This window comes from Poromitra crassiceps, assembly GCF_964638095.1.
Source record: "Poromitra crassiceps genome assembly, chromosome: 14".
Taxonomy (NCBI): Eukaryota; Metazoa; Chordata; class Actinopteri; order Beryciformes; family Melamphaidae; genus Poromitra; species Poromitra crassiceps.
In genome coordinates this window covers 6,102,298-6,120,226 of record NC_139633.1, presented here as the reverse complement: position 1 = coordinate 6,120,226, position 17,929 = coordinate 6,102,298, and the positions used below count along the sequence as shown (strand labels likewise).

Here is a 17,929-nt window from a genome sequence, read left to right as displayed (position 1 = left end):
GTTGTAACTCCAAGGTCTCTCAGCAGGGCGAGCCTGGAGCGCAGGGCCCACCGGGACCTCCCGGACCCCCAGGGACCTCCGGCCTGAACGGAGCTAGTGGCCCCCCGGTGAGTCCCTCCACTGTTAAAAACAGTGGCCCTCAGAAATGAAGGTCCTGTCATCATCATCTACCTGCTCCCATGTCAGTCCGCTGACATTTGGTCAGTCACCAAACACAAAGCAGTTGCCTTCCAGTAAACCAGCGCTTCCCAACCTTTTCCAACTCACTTGAAAATCTCAAAACTTTTCACGGCCCACCTCCGACCCCATAAAGAATTACATGGAGGCCAAATAACGCATTCTCAGAGCACTTTTTTAAAATTTTCCACAGTCACTAACACAGCATCTGAAACATGTTGCATTTTCAGTGTTACAGTTTTCAAGGAGCTGTCCATCAGCATATATTTTTTTTTAAATTTGCTCAATGTATTATTATTATTATTATTTTTTCACAGTGCAATGATTTGGCAGCCCACTTGCAATACCTCCGCGGCCCCCCAGAGGGCCCACTGGTTGGGAATCGCTCCATTAAACAATAGAAGTGGTTGGTTAAGAGATCTAAAAACAGCATAAAATGATAGTTCTGAAATAAGGGTCTCTAAACAACTCATGCAGCATAGCCCACATGTTTTGTAGCCAATTTTCAATGCAAGAAGAGGTTATGTTTCCTCTACTTAGAATAACACCACATATATTGAGGCAAATATAGGCCTTCTGGAAGAACACTGCAACCGTTCAGCTACAAAACGCTTGGATGATAATGCTGCAGGAGATCTCTGGAGACATTTGATTTGATTTATGCCCTTTGTAGAACTCTAAACATACCCCGACCTGATTCACTTCAGTTGACCTTTACCAAGTCCCGCCCATTTTGCTCTGTGCTCCAATAGCAGTTGGGCAAGCTTGTAGCAGCCTGTGGCGCCAGCCTAGAGTGCGTGAAGTCACAATTCACACAGCAAGCACTTATAACACAGCAAACACCTCAGCTGCGCTCTCTCTCTCTACACACATGAAAGTTGACCTAGGTTATATGACCTTAGGGGCGGGGCTTAGGAAAGGTCAAGTGTTTGAGAGAGAAGGCTGAAGTGGAACTGCAGTAGCTCACTCCCTGTGTGTTTGGTGGTTGTACAAGCTTGACCCGACTGACACGGAGCAACGATAAAGACAGGATTTTCATTTTGGGGTGAACTGTCAAATAAAAACACTGCTCTATATATATTTATATAATTATATATAATTGGCTTGGACTGGAAATGGGCCATCTTCAGTCTCAAGCTTGCTTTGGTCAGATTCCATTACAAATTGGAACATCCAACTGTCCACATCTCAGCAATTTAAACCAATCTCATTGTAATTTGCTAAAGTCTACCTGATACTTAACACCTTGTTCCTGTAAACTTATCACCTCACTGGCAACTAATGAGGGAGCAACTTCGCACATTGGCGGCCCCAAGTGGCAGCGGTTTAATTGAATTTAGAACATTTGATGGACTTCATTACCAGGAAATCATGCGATATGATGTCAGTCAATTGCATACTTGCATTTAGTAGGGGTAAGGATGGAGGGGGGGGGGGGGGGTATCGTAGCAGGTCGAATCCACCTCAATTAGTGGGACAGCCACGCTTTGTGATTTAGGCCAATAAAACATGTGTATTTTTATATTAAAATCTAGTCTTGTGCAAACTGAAAAGGATTTATGATGTTTTCATGTCATCACATTAATTGGGAAAGCACTGTTTTTAGATTAAGAATTTTATAATGTCATGCGGTCGCCGTCTCCACGACAGCATTATAGACCCTTTTCACAGCCACCATTTTGTGTCTAAAAGGCAGGAAGTTTCACAGGTGCACCAAAACCTTAATTAGGGTGTCCAACTTCCAATCCATTTACCGTAGGTGTTCCAGTGCTGGGGCCCTAATTAGTGAGTTGGTTGCACATGCGTTTCCCCTGCCTTTTAGACACAAAATGGCAGCTGTGAAAAGGGCTAATTGAGGGGTGGGTCCTGCGTTTTCATAGTGACTGGACTTGTGTTTTGATGGTTCTGCGTCATTCTGCATAATAGTGTCTGAAATAAATCTGCTTTGTTTACTACAGGGTAAGCCTGGTGAACCAGGCAAACCAGGAAAAGATCCAAGGGTGAGCTTTGTTTTTTAAGTCATCAGGCCTCTGCCTCTATTTTTCCTCCACTTTCTCATTAGCGAAAATATGTTGCTAATTTCCTTGTGATTCCTTTCTACAGCTATTACCAGGAATGAAGGTAAACCAATTCATCTTCTTGTACAAACAGTAAAATTGCACATTTTGAAAAAGTTTGATCCGTGGCTTCTCCTGATGACTTCTGATTTATGACGGACAAACACGCTCGGGACCCGAATGAAAGGAGCCACATGAAAAGCGATCAGACCGAGTCGAGTTGTGTTCCCACTCGGTCTCTCTCTGCAGCTGCTCTGACGCCCAGACGCAACCCCGCCTACACAGCACAACACACCGCATCGCAATTCTCCCATGTTGCTTTTGGATGGGACATGGACATTTTCCCTAATGCATTAATTGTTACGGATTATTTAGGAGGGGGAATTTGGACTGTGCGCAGCCCCGTAAAACACTCCTCACTATTAAGTTCATATCACAGCGGGAACTTGAAAGCCTGCTCCGTTTCGTTTCTTCCTTCCTCCCCCCCCCAGCAGATTTTTCTATAATTTTCTGCCCAATTGAACTTGGCCGATTCCCTCTGCTGTCCCGATCGTTGCTCCACCCCCAACTGCCAATCTGGGGAGAGCCGTTAGACGCGAGCACATGCTTCCTCCGATACATATTGGCCAGCCGCTTCTTTTCACCTGACAGCGAGGAGTTTCACCGGCAGGACGTACAGTAGCACGTGGGAGGATCATGCCTCGACCGACCAGAGGAGGCGCTAGTGCAGCAACCAGGGCTCATAGCCCCACCGGCTTCCCACACGCGACGCAGACACAGCCAATTGTGTCTGTAGGGGACGTCATCTGACCAAACCGGAGGTGCCGCTGCCGGGGATTGAACCCGCGGTCTCCGTGGTGGTTAGGCGAGTGCTTCTGGCCTCGACACTACTCGGACACGCCCCCTTTCTCGCTTTTGACGGGCGACAGTGTGAGCAACAGCGTTTTGCTCCACTGTAGCGTGTCCAAAAACACATGTGTGCGTGAACCCCTCAAATCAAGTCATAGATCACCTGCTTTTCCATATCTGTCCATGTAATGCATTATGAGATCATGTGTTACAATGGCTGGATACTGTATGTATCACATCAACGTGCAATAATGGGAAACAAAATGATCTATATCTTCACAGGGTGAACCAGGCCTATCGGGACTAAAGGTGAGCCCTTGACCTCCCTTCAGTCAGTGTTCCACACTTTTGATTAAATACGGTCAGTGTGTATTCGCTTGAGAAAGTATGTGATATATACACAATCACATATCACACCAGAAAAAATGATCTATGAAATGAGCTCAATGTTGCGTTTCTTTTGGCAGCGAGTATATGTACGTTTGACACACTACACTGATTGGCAAGGCATTATTCCAATCCACAACCCGCAAAATTGTCCATTGAGTAATTGATGTTTTTTTTCATGGTGGAGGGAAAGCTATAACCATCTATTTTCTCCAACAGTGGTGAAGGGGAAAGAATGGGTTTTTTTAATGTCGCCATCTGCTTTCAAGTACCTGCTGCTGGGATGAATGCAGGAGGAAGCAATATTTCACTTCTCGTTGCTATGGTTTGACTGAAAAACATTGTGTTTTATTAGCATTGAAGTAGTTCACCTGCCTGTAACCTGGTATTTTAGGCAGAAACTAAATATAGAAGGGATTGGTACACACATACACATAGGATATTATTAGTTTTCAAAAATCGTTTTTGTTTCTTTCGGTTAATTTATTGTCTTTCCGCTTCTCCACAGGGCGATCGAGGCGATGTTGGCCCATCAGGTCCTGAAGGCACAAAGGTATGCTGCTTCATGGCTTTGCTGTACTTCCCTCGTCCATATGATATTCTAATATATTACAGTTTTGGAAACTGTTCTGAACGGATCGCAGAAATATTCTTAGTTCCCGATTTAACAAAACGACGCAGGTAACGGACAACTGTCTCAGCTGTCATTTTGTTGCTATATTTAGGCTACACGTGTTTTCAACGTCTATGTCCGAAAGTTTGCGTGGGTTATAGTCGCAGTTATTGCGCGATCGTCCCTTTAATATTGAATAAACAGGGATGAACACAGCGGGCAACACGCACTCATGCAGTGCCAGAGGCAGCTTATGAGATCTAACTTTGGCTTTGAAGCCGCGTGGGGGGCAGAGGGAGCTATGCCCGTTAAACTGTCCACGTGTCTGTCCTTCTCCACTTTTCCATGGCTTAGCACACTTCCTCTGGAGGGCACGCATGCACGCGCGCACACACACGCACACACCCGAACACACACACGTACACACACACACACACACGTACGTACGCACGCACACACACACACACACACACACACACACACACATAGACACACGCACACACACACACACACACACAGACACACACACACACACACACACACACGTACGCACGCACGCACACACAGACACACACACACACACACACACATACACACACGCACACACACACACATACACACACATACACACACGCACACACACACGAACACACACACACACACAGAGCAACTGTTCCACACTAATCCGATCACACGGCATGACTAGAAACAGAGCTTGAGCATAAGAGTGATAGGGTGTTGTGTTGTCAGCCCGGAAAATGACACAATCGCTCGATTTCCAACGTAGTGAAAACGGCCGACCTTTACGAATGCGACGTCTTGCGGGCCGTGTGAGTAAGTGCATGCGTGCAGACAGTCAGTGCATACGCCAGGAAGTAGCGGCGACCTATCACGTCTCACGTCTTTAACGGAACGACAGTCGAATATTGAAATAGCTAACTAGCAAGTCTAGCAAACAAGCTAGCAAAAACAAGCCTAATACGAACCGATAATGGGTAGCCAGGTGGATTTTAACTGTACGTTACCATCATGGATAAATACATCTTCTACTAGTTCATGTTTCGTACACATTCTGGAACAGGTTTGATGTAGATTCAATTGGATTAGCCACTTTCAAATGCAATGCTTTTTTAGAGAGCATACAACAGTACTCTTTGATTTCAAATGTAGCAAAGCACACTGCAAAACATAGCTCAAGTCAAAGTACAATGACTCTATAATGACTCTGGGTTCCCACAAGACCTTGAAATCCTTGGAAGTTTGTGAATTTGAGAAAGAAATCAAGGCCTTGAAAGTTTTCGAAAATAGACATAGATAGACATGGGTCGTTGAAAGTTCTTGAATTTATATATTTTGTGCAAGTGCGGTAGATAAATTGAAGTTCTTTTGAGATTTTTTTTTAACTTAACATTAGGCTACGTTCTGCTGTCTGCATTATCGTACCAGAGGGTCAAAATTATCGTTTTTGGAGTGAAATTATCGTAGATTATCTAATGTTATTATCTCTGTACATCGTACAGATGTCGCAATTATCGTACAAATACGATAATTATCGTACGTCTGGCAACGCTGACGGGGCACGTGCGTGCACGACTGACTGCGGTGGAAGGATGCCGGTTAAACAGCGGCAAGCAAGCGAGAAAGCCAATGTTAAGTGAAACTTCTGCGATGCCTGGAAAATGTAAAAATGCTCAGTGTTGTGACAGTAATTTACCTCGATCCGTGTCTCAAACGATGCCGTGTTGGGCCCCTTGATTTTGAAGGAATTGTGCCTGCAAATGTTCTTTTTGATGAGGTGTGGGAACCCTGTGATTTCAAAACCTACTGTGTAAAGTATAACTACACAAACTACTTACAGTAATGAGAGTATATGTACTTCTTCTACTTCTTCTACTGTACATTATCCACCCCTCCAGCAGACTCCACAAGCCTGAAGCTAAACATCTCGGGCCATCTGGGCAACGTCAAACTGTTTGGCTGCTGCTGTCACAACAAAACCTCAGTATATATCCATGACATGATCCTTTGTGAAAGTGATTACTGCCTGAAGCCACATATAAAAACACAGATATAAGCCGCGGGGGTCACTTCTTTCTTCTTCTGTTCTTTCTCCGCTCGACTTTTCTCCTCGAGTAAGAACACAGTGTCCTTCTGCGGTTTATTCTACAGCTTTCCTGAGGTTGAGACCGCTGGAAGAACCTTATCGCTCCGAGCTTCTGTGCACATTATTGCCTTATAAACCCCAGCCGCGTTCTTCCATCTCCCTCCACTTTTCCCATGCAATCAGCCCAGAAAGCCATCAGTCCCAGTGTGCCGTAGGTTACGCGGAGGACAGGGGGGGGGGGGGGGATATTGATTCAAATAGACCCAGGTGTTACTGTGTGTGTTGTCACATTGGGTTATCCATGCTGCTAAAAGTGGCACAAAACAATTTTGTAGTCGTACGTCTTGTTTTGCACATGCACTCTTTGGGGGCTTAGTGGACTTGGCCCTCCTTGCAATGCTGATAGGGTCCAGTGCTCCCTCTAGTGGCTTGTGATTGCTGTGAACTGTTCACAGCTACAAACGAAAAGGTTGCGTTTGCTGTTATATTGTATTACAGTAAGGTGCCTGTATACTGCATTGTGACACTACTGTCAATCTAAGTGATTCATGACTGCTCTGCTCGTCCACAGGGACTGAAGGGAGACCAAGGAATCCAGGTAAGCTCATTTAACTCTTCCATATTCTCAATATACACTAAAATGTTAGGAACTCCCTGCTAATATGAGGTTCCACCCCCCTGTGCCATAATATAGGTTTGGGCTATTTGAAGACTTAGAAATCTTTATTTAGCCTGTATCCTCCCCTTCATGTGTCTTTGATGACTTCAGTGGGTTTCATAGGTGGAATAAGGGGGGGGGGGGGAGGATCATAGCTTTCACATTCAATGGAAAGAAATTCAATTCAAATTCAAATTCATTCAAATTCAATGCTAAAATTGGAAATTCAGTGTTCTACTCTGAAGCTGATGGAATTTGCATAATACTTTGCTCACACAGAATGTTCTCGCTAACAAAATAAGAGCTGGGTTTGGAGGATTTGTTCTCGTTTAAGCCCCGCCCCCAGCACAATACACTCTTTTGTGTCTTGCTCATATTTGTGAATGGGCAGTATACAATAGTGTCTTATTGATAGCAAACTGTCCTCCCACTGAAAACATTTGTGCGGCTGCCAGGTTGTGTCTGTTATCTAGAATAAACCACGGGCTTCCGTCATATGTCTTTGCAATGTACACAAACAGCGGGGACAGCTCGGTTGCCAGGTCTGGGCGAGATATCAGCCCACTTCGATAACACACCCCAGACCTGCCCCCCTTCGTTTTCAGTCCTCTCCGGTCATTTCCAACAAAGTCAGTCCAGGCACCGACATGATAGAAGGTCCTGATGTCACCTCAAAGAAGGCAGATGTATGTCACTTTCTCTCAGGTCCATGTTAAGGAGCACTCCTGTTCCCTCTTGAGCCATCGCTAGTCTTCTGATTCCACCTCCCACTTCCCACCCCCGGCTGAGAAGGTGCGCTCGCTTTTCTGAATTGATGTGTGCTTTCATTCTGTAGGGAGATGAAGGAAAGCGGGGTTTCCCAGGAGAGAGAGGAGAGAAGGTATCACAGTCCAGAGTGGAGTGTTGCCTGTGGCATGTTTTTACGTTTTTGGACGGTGCATTCATGCATGGCTCGATTATAGATAGATGGCCTCGCTGGAGTCTGGACAATTTAAATGTCGGTTGAAACGTACTTCAAAAGTTTGCGTTTTATTAATGTCTCTTTTTCAAATAATCCGTACACATTTGTTTCCCCTCACGAAAAAGAAGTGCTGTTGTCTGAACAGAAACTAGTGAGATCCTTCATACTCCTCCTGATGTTGAGCACATGTACACCAGGATGTGTATCATACTCCTCCTGATGTTGAGCACATGGACACCAGGATGTGTATCATACTCCTCCTGATGTTGAGCACATGGACACCAGGATGTGTATCATACTCCTCCTGATGTTGAGCACATGTACACCAGGATGTGTATCATACTCCTCCTGATGTTGAGCACATGGACACCAGGATGTGTATCATACTCCTCCTGATGTTGAGCACATGGACACCAGGATGTGTATCATACTCCTCCTGATGTTGAGCACATGGACACCAGGATGTGTATCATACTCCTCCTGATGTTGAGCACATGTACACCAGGATGTGTATCATACTCCTCCTGATGTTGAGCACATGGACACCAGGATGTGTATCATACTCCTCCTGATGTTGAGCACATGGACACCAGGATGTGTATCATACTCCTCCTGATGTTGAGCACATGGACACCAGGATGTGTATCATACTCCTCCTGATGTTGAGCACATGGACACCAGGATGTGTATCATACTCCTCCTGATGTTGAGCACATGGACACCAGGATGTGTATCATACTCCTCCTGATGTTGAGCACATGGACACCAGGATGTGTATCATACTCCTCCTGATGTTGAGCACATGCACACCAGGATGTGTATCATACTCCTCCTGATGTTGAGCACATGTACACCAGGATGTGTATCATACTCCTCCTGATGTTGAGCACATGTACACCAGGATGTGTATCATACTCCTCCTGATGTTGAGCACATGTACACCAGGATGTGTATCATACTCCTCCTGATGTTGAGCACATGTACACCAGGATGTGTATCATACTCCTCCTGATGTTGAGCACATGTACACCAGGATGAGTATCGGGGACATTGGGTTCCACAGCTTCAGTCCAAGAATGTCAAAAACCTGTGTCGGTCGAGCCCTAATCAGGACATATCTCCGCAAATAATCATTTCAACGTTTCCTCCGATAAACGTCTAAATCAAGCAGCGAACACATTTCTCAAACTTTTTGTACTCCCTTACCTGACGCCGGACTCCTCCGGCATCCAGGAGGAGTCCCAGCTGACACGAAACCACGGCAACGCTTGCTTACGTTTGGCTGCGGTCTTGGCGGTAGCCGCAGCAGCCCCGCGAGTGGTTTCCCCATTAAGCGCCCTACAGATGGACAGATTGGGGAGGGAGGCAGAAACAGTGAGGAGGGGGGGGAGAGGGGACTTCAAGGAGAGCGTATTCGGTGGTATCCACAGGAAACGGCGAGCTGGAAAAGCTTTGAATTGTTTTATAATAAAGAGAAAGTGCTTTTGCAGGCCCACTCTTCAAAGTGAGCGTATGGTCACCTTAGGATTTGAGGCTCGCGCCGACCCCCAGGGAGATCTGTTCTATATATAATCTCCTCGAGCTCGGGCTGGTTGGTTCCTCCCGCCAGACTGGAACAAAGTGGCACAGGTAGAGAGGGGTTTTTTTGCGCCATAAGACATAACAATTAATATCGGCGTGGTGCCGACCGCAAAGGATGACTATTTGGCAGGATGTGACCACTTCAGTCGCAAAGCTGGCAGCGGGCGGCGGTCGCCACGTCTAGCCATGGAGGAAGCAGACAAGACTAGAACCACTAGTGGACCTCATGTCCTCTGCCACCCCGCCATTACTGCAGAGTCGAGCACCGTTCGGCGGTCCCAGCAGGATGTGCGCCCACCCTCCTCCCAGTCTACTTGATTTAATAAGCTCTGTCTCTGGTTTTTATTCCCCCCCCCACCCCCGGGGGGCACTGTGGGCACTCAGGGTGGGAAAAGAGGAGGATAGTGAGACAGTGGCCGAGTGGAGGACAGGGGAAGAGGAGGTGTGTGGGGAAGTTGGTTTTGCCAAAACTGGCACTTCTCAAGCGGAGTAACAATTGAGAGGCAATGCTGCGGCACAGCTGGAGAAAACATTATAGGAACAGCAATGAAGTTCTCTGATCACCCACCTCGTCCTGCACTATTATTGTTCATGGCAGCCATAAATCCATATGCACCAGCTTTCTTACCCATGAATACAACTCTGCGCTTCTGTTCAATTTACTTCTGTAAATCTTTAACTGTAGTGTTAAATTAATACTGCAGAATGTTTTGGACTTGTTTGAACAATATGGTTCTTACATGTATATGATCAGAAATATTCAATATAAACCTAATCTTTAAAATGATAATCAATACATATAGTATCATTAATTATTCCATTGTGTTTATATAAGAACCGTGACTGTACAGGATGTACTGTAGCATTGATCAATTCTTCAATAAATATGTATAATTGGTCCATAAACTGCATCATATCCATCATGATCAGAGGTGGACGGCACAGAAGATATTAGATTTTTAATAAAAAAGGCCCATGTATCGGCACACCGCTGCGTCGGTCGAACCCTAATCTTATCCAGCTGTTGCCAGGCAGTTTAGCCCGCTGGTGGAGAGTGTGCTTCTGCTTGTAAGTCATTATGGGAATGCTGGCCTGGCAGTGAGCAGCCACGTCTCCATGTCTTTGTAAAGGAGTGTGATAGGACTTGGCCGACGCGCACACAGCCCCGAAAACAAACTTCCTGCCGCGTCAGCAGAGGGATCATTACAGTTCCTTTGCAAATGTGGAGGTGATGAATCTGTTCCGTCACGTTCCCTCCCGCTAACATGTCCTCTGAAGTGGAAAGTCTGTACGGCTTCAATGACCAGATTAGCGTATCGACGAATCACAGCCTGCCTGGAGGACCATGTTCAAATAGAAGCAGGGTGGATGAGATAAGATCAAACTTTATTAATCGCACACCTGGGGAAAGAGTCAAAGTAGAAGAAAGGAAGGATAGAGCGACAAACACTGTACTTACTATACAGTACACCTTTCCCCTACATAGATATGACTATCATCATCATCATCATCATCATCATCATAACTAAAAGGGAGCAAGTGGGCTCTGCGATTTTTGTCTCGGAAGTGATGTCACTCAACACACACACACACACACACATGTGCGCGCCAATAGACCCTTCTCACGGTGGCCATTTTGTGTCGAAAAGGCAGGATAAACACAGGTGCAAGCAAAACACTAATGAAGGTTTCCAACTTCCAATCATGGAAGATGGAAACCCTCATTAGTGTTTTGCTTGCACCTGTGTTTATCTTGCCTTTTCGACACAAAATGGCCACCGTGAGAAGGGTCTATAGGGCAGGCGAGGCCACGCAGCAGCAGTCGAGCGCGAGATGCCTAGTAATGGACAACCGCACAGGACAACCACACACATGCAGCTATAGTACACATGGTGTGCATGACCATACATATGTGTGTGTGTGTGTATATACAGTATATATATATATACCGGTACACACACATACACACATATATATATGCAGGCTAGCAGACATGAGTGTGCATGACCATAATAAAACAAAATATTGCATCTATAACTTCAATAATTGCACAGATATATAAGGCATTGCACAGGGCAGTTTGCACAGTATGAGATTAATAAATAATGAATACTTAATATGCATAAAAAAGGATATGCAGCAGGGTGTTTCACAGTATGAGATAAATAAGTAGGATATGAGACAACTAGTGCAAAAGAAGAGTAGCCATGAAGTAAGTGGTGAGCGATGGTCATAGAGACCCACAACAGTGCCACATTATGTAGTGCTTAGTGCTAAGTGTTGAGACGAAGGAGAGACTTTTGAGTGGACCAGAAGGAATGCTAAATGCTGATTGGAGGAGCCGCAGATCAAAGAGAGGCGGTACTTTCTTGTTGGGGGTGGGGGGGGGGCGGGGGTGCGGCGGGGGTCTGGCCGTGCTATTAGAGCCATCACCACTCGTGTCCTCCTGAGGGAAAATTGGGGATAGGGGAGCCCAGCAATGCTTTCAACCGCCCACCAACTGATGTACGCTATCAGACACGCTATCAGACACACTATCCTCCTGACATAGTCCCCTCCGTCTCTAGACTCCACCTGACAGAAGAGCGCGGATATGAGCCGCGTAGCCGACACACACACACACACACACACACACACACACACACACACACACACACACACACACACACACACACACAGAGTGGGATGTAGCTTTGTAGCTAGCAGCAGTAGTAATATGGTAGATATGTAGTAGATTTGTTTATCAATATAATTCGTAATCTGATTGATTACTTAAAGTGACCAATGTTACTTGTACTGTATATGGAGGGGCAGAGAGAGAGAGAGAGAGAGAGAGATTTCCTCCCCCTGCCTCCCCCCTCCCCACGCTCTGACCACAGCACCTGTTAGAGGCTGGAGTCAGAAATGCACGCGCCGGTCATCTGTTTCTGAGTATAAAAAGCGTGGTGGTTAGGGATAGTCTGTGTGTGTGTGTGTGTGTGTGTGTTGTGAGGGAGGGGGTCTGCCATCTTGGGCACTACCAGCTGCATGTGTTCCTTGAGCCCCACAGCAGCCAGTTAGCGGCGCCTCCTTGAATTTCAATGCCACGCTGACACGCCACTCAGAGATGTAGTGGAGGGTCAATCTACATAAACTCTCTATCCACCTTTCTGTTTGGGGAATCGAGTTTACCACCTTTTTAGGCTGATGTACATCTTCATCATTCATGACATGAACATAAATCCATACAGTAGTATACATATATGTAGTATATAACATATTTATTTAAGTTACAGTATATGAGGTTAGTCTGTGTTAAATCTGTGTTAAGTCTTGAGACGCAAGTCCCAAGTCTAAATGTAGATTACCAAGTCAAGTCCATGTCATTAATGTAAAGTCTCAAGTAGAACACCAAGTCAAGAATCCAGCATTCATTTAATATCTTAATTTTTTTTTATACATTTTTTTTCTCAATGCAATATGGTTTTAATATAAAAGCTTGGGAAGAGCATCATGAGTTTGGTTTCTAGAATCAGTTTCAACTTCAATAAATTCAATCATATCAAGTCTAACTGTAGACCACCAGGCCAAGTCAGAACAAATAGAAAATAGTCCAGTATAATGTACATTTAAAATATCTTAAAGAAAACAAAATATCTAGGATTTCTCAATGCAATATGGTTCTAATAGGATACAAACTTCTGTAATCAGTTCAATAAATGCAGTCATTTTGTAGCAACCTTTTCAAGTCATCAAAGCCAAGGCCCAATTCACCAGAACCCAAGTCTAGTCACGTCTCAAGCAATTCAAACTGTGACTCGACTCCAAGTCATGTGACTCGAGTCCCCACCTCTGGTCCACACCCGTCAGTTAATTTAACATAAGCTCGTTTTTGAACTTCATATCATATCAAACTGCTATCCAATCAACACTAGTTGTCATCTCCATCTATTGTAATTATAACGGACACATCAACACTTATTAAACACTGGGGAAAGGAGGTTGAGTAAGTAACTTGATATACGCATGCAAAAGAAAACTACTGGTATGTTGACTCCCAGGACCTCTTTTCAACCCATTGATACCTGATGCAGCATTTGTATGTGTATCCTTTTAAGACCGTGAACCGCATCATACGCGGTTCACGGTCTTAAAGGGATACACACACAATCAGGGATATACACGCAAATGCTGCATCAGGTATCAATGGGTTAACTCTTCTTTGTGTTTGAGCTGGGCTTGTAGTCTGACAGCACTAACTGCGTTGGTACAGTGTGTATAGTGTACAGTACAATACAATGTAATGTAATGACGCATTGCATCACATCAAAGCGGCCATAGGGGAGTTGGTAATAATCCATAGCTGTTGATCATCTCCTTTTAGGGAGAATTCGGAATGCCAGGGAAACAAGGATTAAAGGTAGTCAACATTTATGTTTTGATTGGATCAGATAAAATATTCACTGTTTCTAATTTAATCTTTTCCTAACTCGGTCTGTTAAATTCACTATCTACTACTACCACCTGTTTCCCTTCTGCATGCTGCTGGACAGAGCATTCCCTAATGCCAGTGTTTCGTTCAAAAGTGCAATACCAGCACCATCCACTGTAATGAGTGCCTGCTGTAACGCATCGATTGCACTATGTGTATATGTGCATAATAACTGTGGCGTACATAATTAAGACTCGATCTAGGGATGCACGATGATGATGTCACCGGTATCGACCGATAAAGGATTTAAAAGATAATATTGACATCGGCCCGAGATGAACATTTCCGCCGATATGACAGGCTGATAAAATGACACTTAATTATGTTTTTAATTCATTTTAGATTAGCCGAACTTGAAGTAGTTTTCTTATTTTGCCCATTTAATTTGTACACTTTGAAAAGCATTGCATTTAATTTCTGTCTGCATCCACCAGTGGGCCATCATGATAAGAATAGTCATAAGAATGTGTTTATTCCACTGCAGGAGACTCTGAAATTAGGTGGAAGAAATGCGTGCATATACTGCATCGGCATCGGCAATCAGCCAAAAGCGTTGGAAGATATCTGCATATCGGATATGGGCAAAAAAAAAAATCCAATATCGTGCATCCCTACGATCTAATGTTTCAGACATTGATGCTGACTAAGTGAATCATTTCAACGGCATGAAGTCGTGAGAATACTGTAATAGTAACTGCTGTCCTCTATCTATGTCTAGGAGTGTTGATATTTAAGCCTGAGCAGATACCCAGGCCACACACAGTATAGCTACTCCACAGGGACAAATAGGATCGCAGGAACGGCATAAGCTCCCCCTAGCAGGCGGCCTGTGTTCTGCGTCTGTATATGTCTGTGGTCACAGCTGTGACTGCGCATCATCCTTAGATCATCCACTCGTTAATCTGGCCAATTGAAGAGGGGAGCAAACACACAGATGAATTAAATAACTCAAGTGTGTTTTCCTCGCTATTTATAACAAACCAATTTCAGAGGCTTAATCATCTTGTGGCAGGAACATGACAGACGCAAATCAGTTCTTCGTCCACGCTGCGCTTACAGGAATAGCGCATGCTTGCCTGCGAGTGTAGATAGTGTCAGTCTGCATGCTTTCTTTCTTTCCTTGTGAGAAGAACCCTGGAACACTTTTCAAGCTTTTGCTTCCGTCGCTTGTCTCTGCACTAATCCTCTCTTTTCACTTCCTGTCACCTTTCTTTCCTCCTCTTCCCGCCCCGTCACCTTTGACCTTTGACCCATCTCGGCCGTCGTAGGGAGAGGCGAGCTTTCCGGGCGCCCCCGGGCGAAAGGTAACAGCGCTTTTTGAGCAGTGTACGGCAGGTCTTTATGCAATCGGTCCGTTCCGTGTGTGTGGTAACTCTGATCTTCCTTCCCCTGGAAAGGGCCAGGCTGGCATCCCCGGTACGCCTGGCATCCCTGGCAAGAGGGGCTACAGGGTAGGCCATGGCATGGAATGGGCATCCTAACCGTTTGGCTGTCAGTGATCCATGTTACTTTTAGCAAGTAGACCTCTGTGAAGTCAACCATTCATCACCTCAGTGTTTGTCTTTGTGAACGGGCCAAAGCTGCGGATATGTCTCCGCTCGCTTCTTTAACTTCCCCCCGCTGTTAGCTTGTTCAATCGCCGTCTGTTGAAGTGCTTTGATCTGTGTAATGGATGGTGTCATTAGCTTAGCCTTAATGACGAGGTTTCATTTTGCCAGGCTAACGGATTGTTTTGTTGTCCCGCTGCCGTGTTGTACGTGCAGCAGACAGTGGATCACTAACAGCGTTCATACATTCCCTCTGCCATTGAATCACAGAAGAATGCATTGTGGGAGCGCATTCCTCCTCTCTGAAGGGGGCGCTGTGATCTATGGGGATGTATAGAGATGCCGTGTGATTGGTTTGTGTCAGATGCTGGTGAAAGAATCAAAGAAGGAAGGCCACCATTTTGTTGTCTGCTCTGCATGCACACAGATCAACAATGTGCAATTTATGTGAACCGTTGCTGCTTCATTCCATTTTCAACCACTGTGTGTGATCCCCCTATAATATGTACGGTATATTATAACAGAGTATTATGACTTTGTACACTAAGTAGGGTTAGACTAATATTTTGGTTTGCAGATATCACACTGATATTGGCACTTTTTTCAAGTTATAATGAAGGTTCCTCTCTGACCACACCTAGGTAAAAACTATGGACACCCTTAATTTTAATTTCTAAATATTTTTTGGATTATTTATTTATTTATTTTATAAAATACCGGTAGGCTACTTATTAATGTAAACCTAGAAATGTTTCCCTACCATTGAATAACCTTTAAAGAGCTGCTAACACTAATTCATCAGTCTGGGTTTCAGTTTTAGTGTCCCACGATGGTCTGAATACCATCCCTCCATATGAAAGGTCCCCACATATCAATCACCGTATCAAACCCTAGTTGCAAAATGTTCTGGTCTGGTTAACGGACAATGTGCTGTCCTCCAGTGAATGAACACTATGTTCTGTCTGCAGGGCGATCAGGCCGAGCCAAGCCAAGGAGTTAAAGGAGAACCCGGCTCACCAGGACTGGGGTTATTGGGACCGAAGGTAAAGTAACACAGTTTGGATAGCGGAGAAGAAACCTGCACACACAGTGTCCTCATCAAAGAGGCCATTTACACCTGGCACTAACATGCGTTTTCTGTGATCAGATTGCAATCAGATTGTGTTTTATCACTTGAAAGTACAGGTGTAAACACCCCCAAAACGCATTCAAGAAGGATTGTAATCTGATCGGCCAAACCACCTCCGGAGGTGGTCAGGGATGCATTGTGTATACACATTGAACACAAGTGTAAATGCAATGTGGCCTCTCAATCTGGATACAGCATTTCTGCAATCAGATTGCAGAAAATGCATGTTAACGCCAGGTGTAAATGGAATCAGGCTGAAGTGATAAAATACAATCTGATTGCAATCTGATGGCAGAAACCACATGTTAACGCCAGGTGTAAATGGCCTCAAAGTCATGATGTTTCTTTTGCAGGGTGACAGAGGCGACCAGGGATACAAGGTAAGATGAGATCTGAGAACATTCTGAAATGGGCTATCCCATTGCCTTTTCAAGTGAACATTTCTGAGAAGACTGCGCTCCAAATGCAACTTTTATCTTCTGTTTGAGTGGGGAATCTAACTGTTATACCCTTATTCAACCTCTAGGGGGAAGCAGGTCCTGAAGGCCCAGCTGGACCAAGAGTAAGTCAAGACTGAGGCCTTCAAATGAGTGGAGAACATTGACGTGCTTAGATGTCCAATTTACAAATACAGTATATAGGAATTGTCTTTGTTATTAATTCATGTGATATTTCACTATATAGGGTCCTCCAGGTCCAACAGGGGAGCCAGGGAAGTCAGAAATCCAGAACAACGAAAATGTACGTGTCCCTTTCTTCGTTTATTTTTTTCTTAGATGTACAATCAGCTGTCAAATGATGATTCTAATTTTAACATCTAATATCAATCCACAGGATATTCGGAATATACCGCTGATGGTAAGTACCTTCAAAGTTTCATTGTGGCATTCGCAAATGCATCATTTTCTGTTGAATCAACGTGATCTTTCCTGTGTGCACCTTAGGGCCCACCTGGGTTACCTGGACCTCCAGGGGCTTCAGGGGGCTCTGGCACGAAGGTAGGAGACTACAATGCAATGCGACAGTCAAGTCAAGTCAAGTTTATTTGTATAGCCCTAATTCACAAGCATGTCTCAGAGGGCTTCACAGAGAATATGTCTAGCTAAATCTAGCTGACACAACAATAACAATTACAGTAGTAGTAATAATAACAACATGATTGAACAATCGTATGATAGAGAGAGACAGAAAGAGAGGGAGAAAGGGGGAGGGAAATGTGGGGGAGGAGAGAGCAGGGAAAGGGAGGGGGTGGGGAGGGAACAGGGGAATGTGGGGGAGGAGAGAGCAGGGAAATGATACAATACAATACAACACAATAGACATGCAGGGTACACTGACATAGAGACAGCCAGAAAAGTTAAAAACAAACAAAGCAAACAGAGAAGGATCATCATC

General features: G+C 44.8%; 1 protein-coding gene across 1 annotated transcript in view; it reads left to right on the top strand.

Annotated features, from left to right (window-relative positions):
• col13a1 (collagen, type XIII, alpha 1) overlaps window positions 1-17,929 on the top strand; it is a gene marked incomplete at its 3' end in the record, with an annotated part of 136,862 nt that overhangs the window by 96,382 nt on the left and 22,551 nt on the right. Inside the window, exons 16-29 of the mRNA XM_083650822.1 lie at window positions 24-107; window positions 2,136-2,177; window positions 2,281-2,298; window positions 3,366-3,392; window positions 3,979-4,023; window positions 7,681-7,725; window positions 15,127-15,162; window positions 15,256-15,309; window positions 16,374-16,448; window positions 16,888-16,914; window positions 17,061-17,096; window positions 17,219-17,275; window positions 17,369-17,392; window positions 17,479-17,532. Of these exons, the coding sequence (XP_083506948.1) occupies window positions 24-107; window positions 2,136-2,177; window positions 2,281-2,298; window positions 3,366-3,392; window positions 3,979-4,023; window positions 7,681-7,725; window positions 15,127-15,162; window positions 15,256-15,309; window positions 16,374-16,448; window positions 16,888-16,914; window positions 17,061-17,096; window positions 17,219-17,275; window positions 17,369-17,392; window positions 17,479-17,532 (624 nt within the window). The remainder of the gene's footprint in view (window positions 1-23; window positions 108-2,135; window positions 2,178-2,280; window positions 2,299-3,365; window positions 3,393-3,978; window positions 4,024-7,680; window positions 7,726-15,126; window positions 15,163-15,255; window positions 15,310-16,373; window positions 16,449-16,887; window positions 16,915-17,060; window positions 17,097-17,218; window positions 17,276-17,368; window positions 17,393-17,478; window positions 17,533-17,929) is intronic.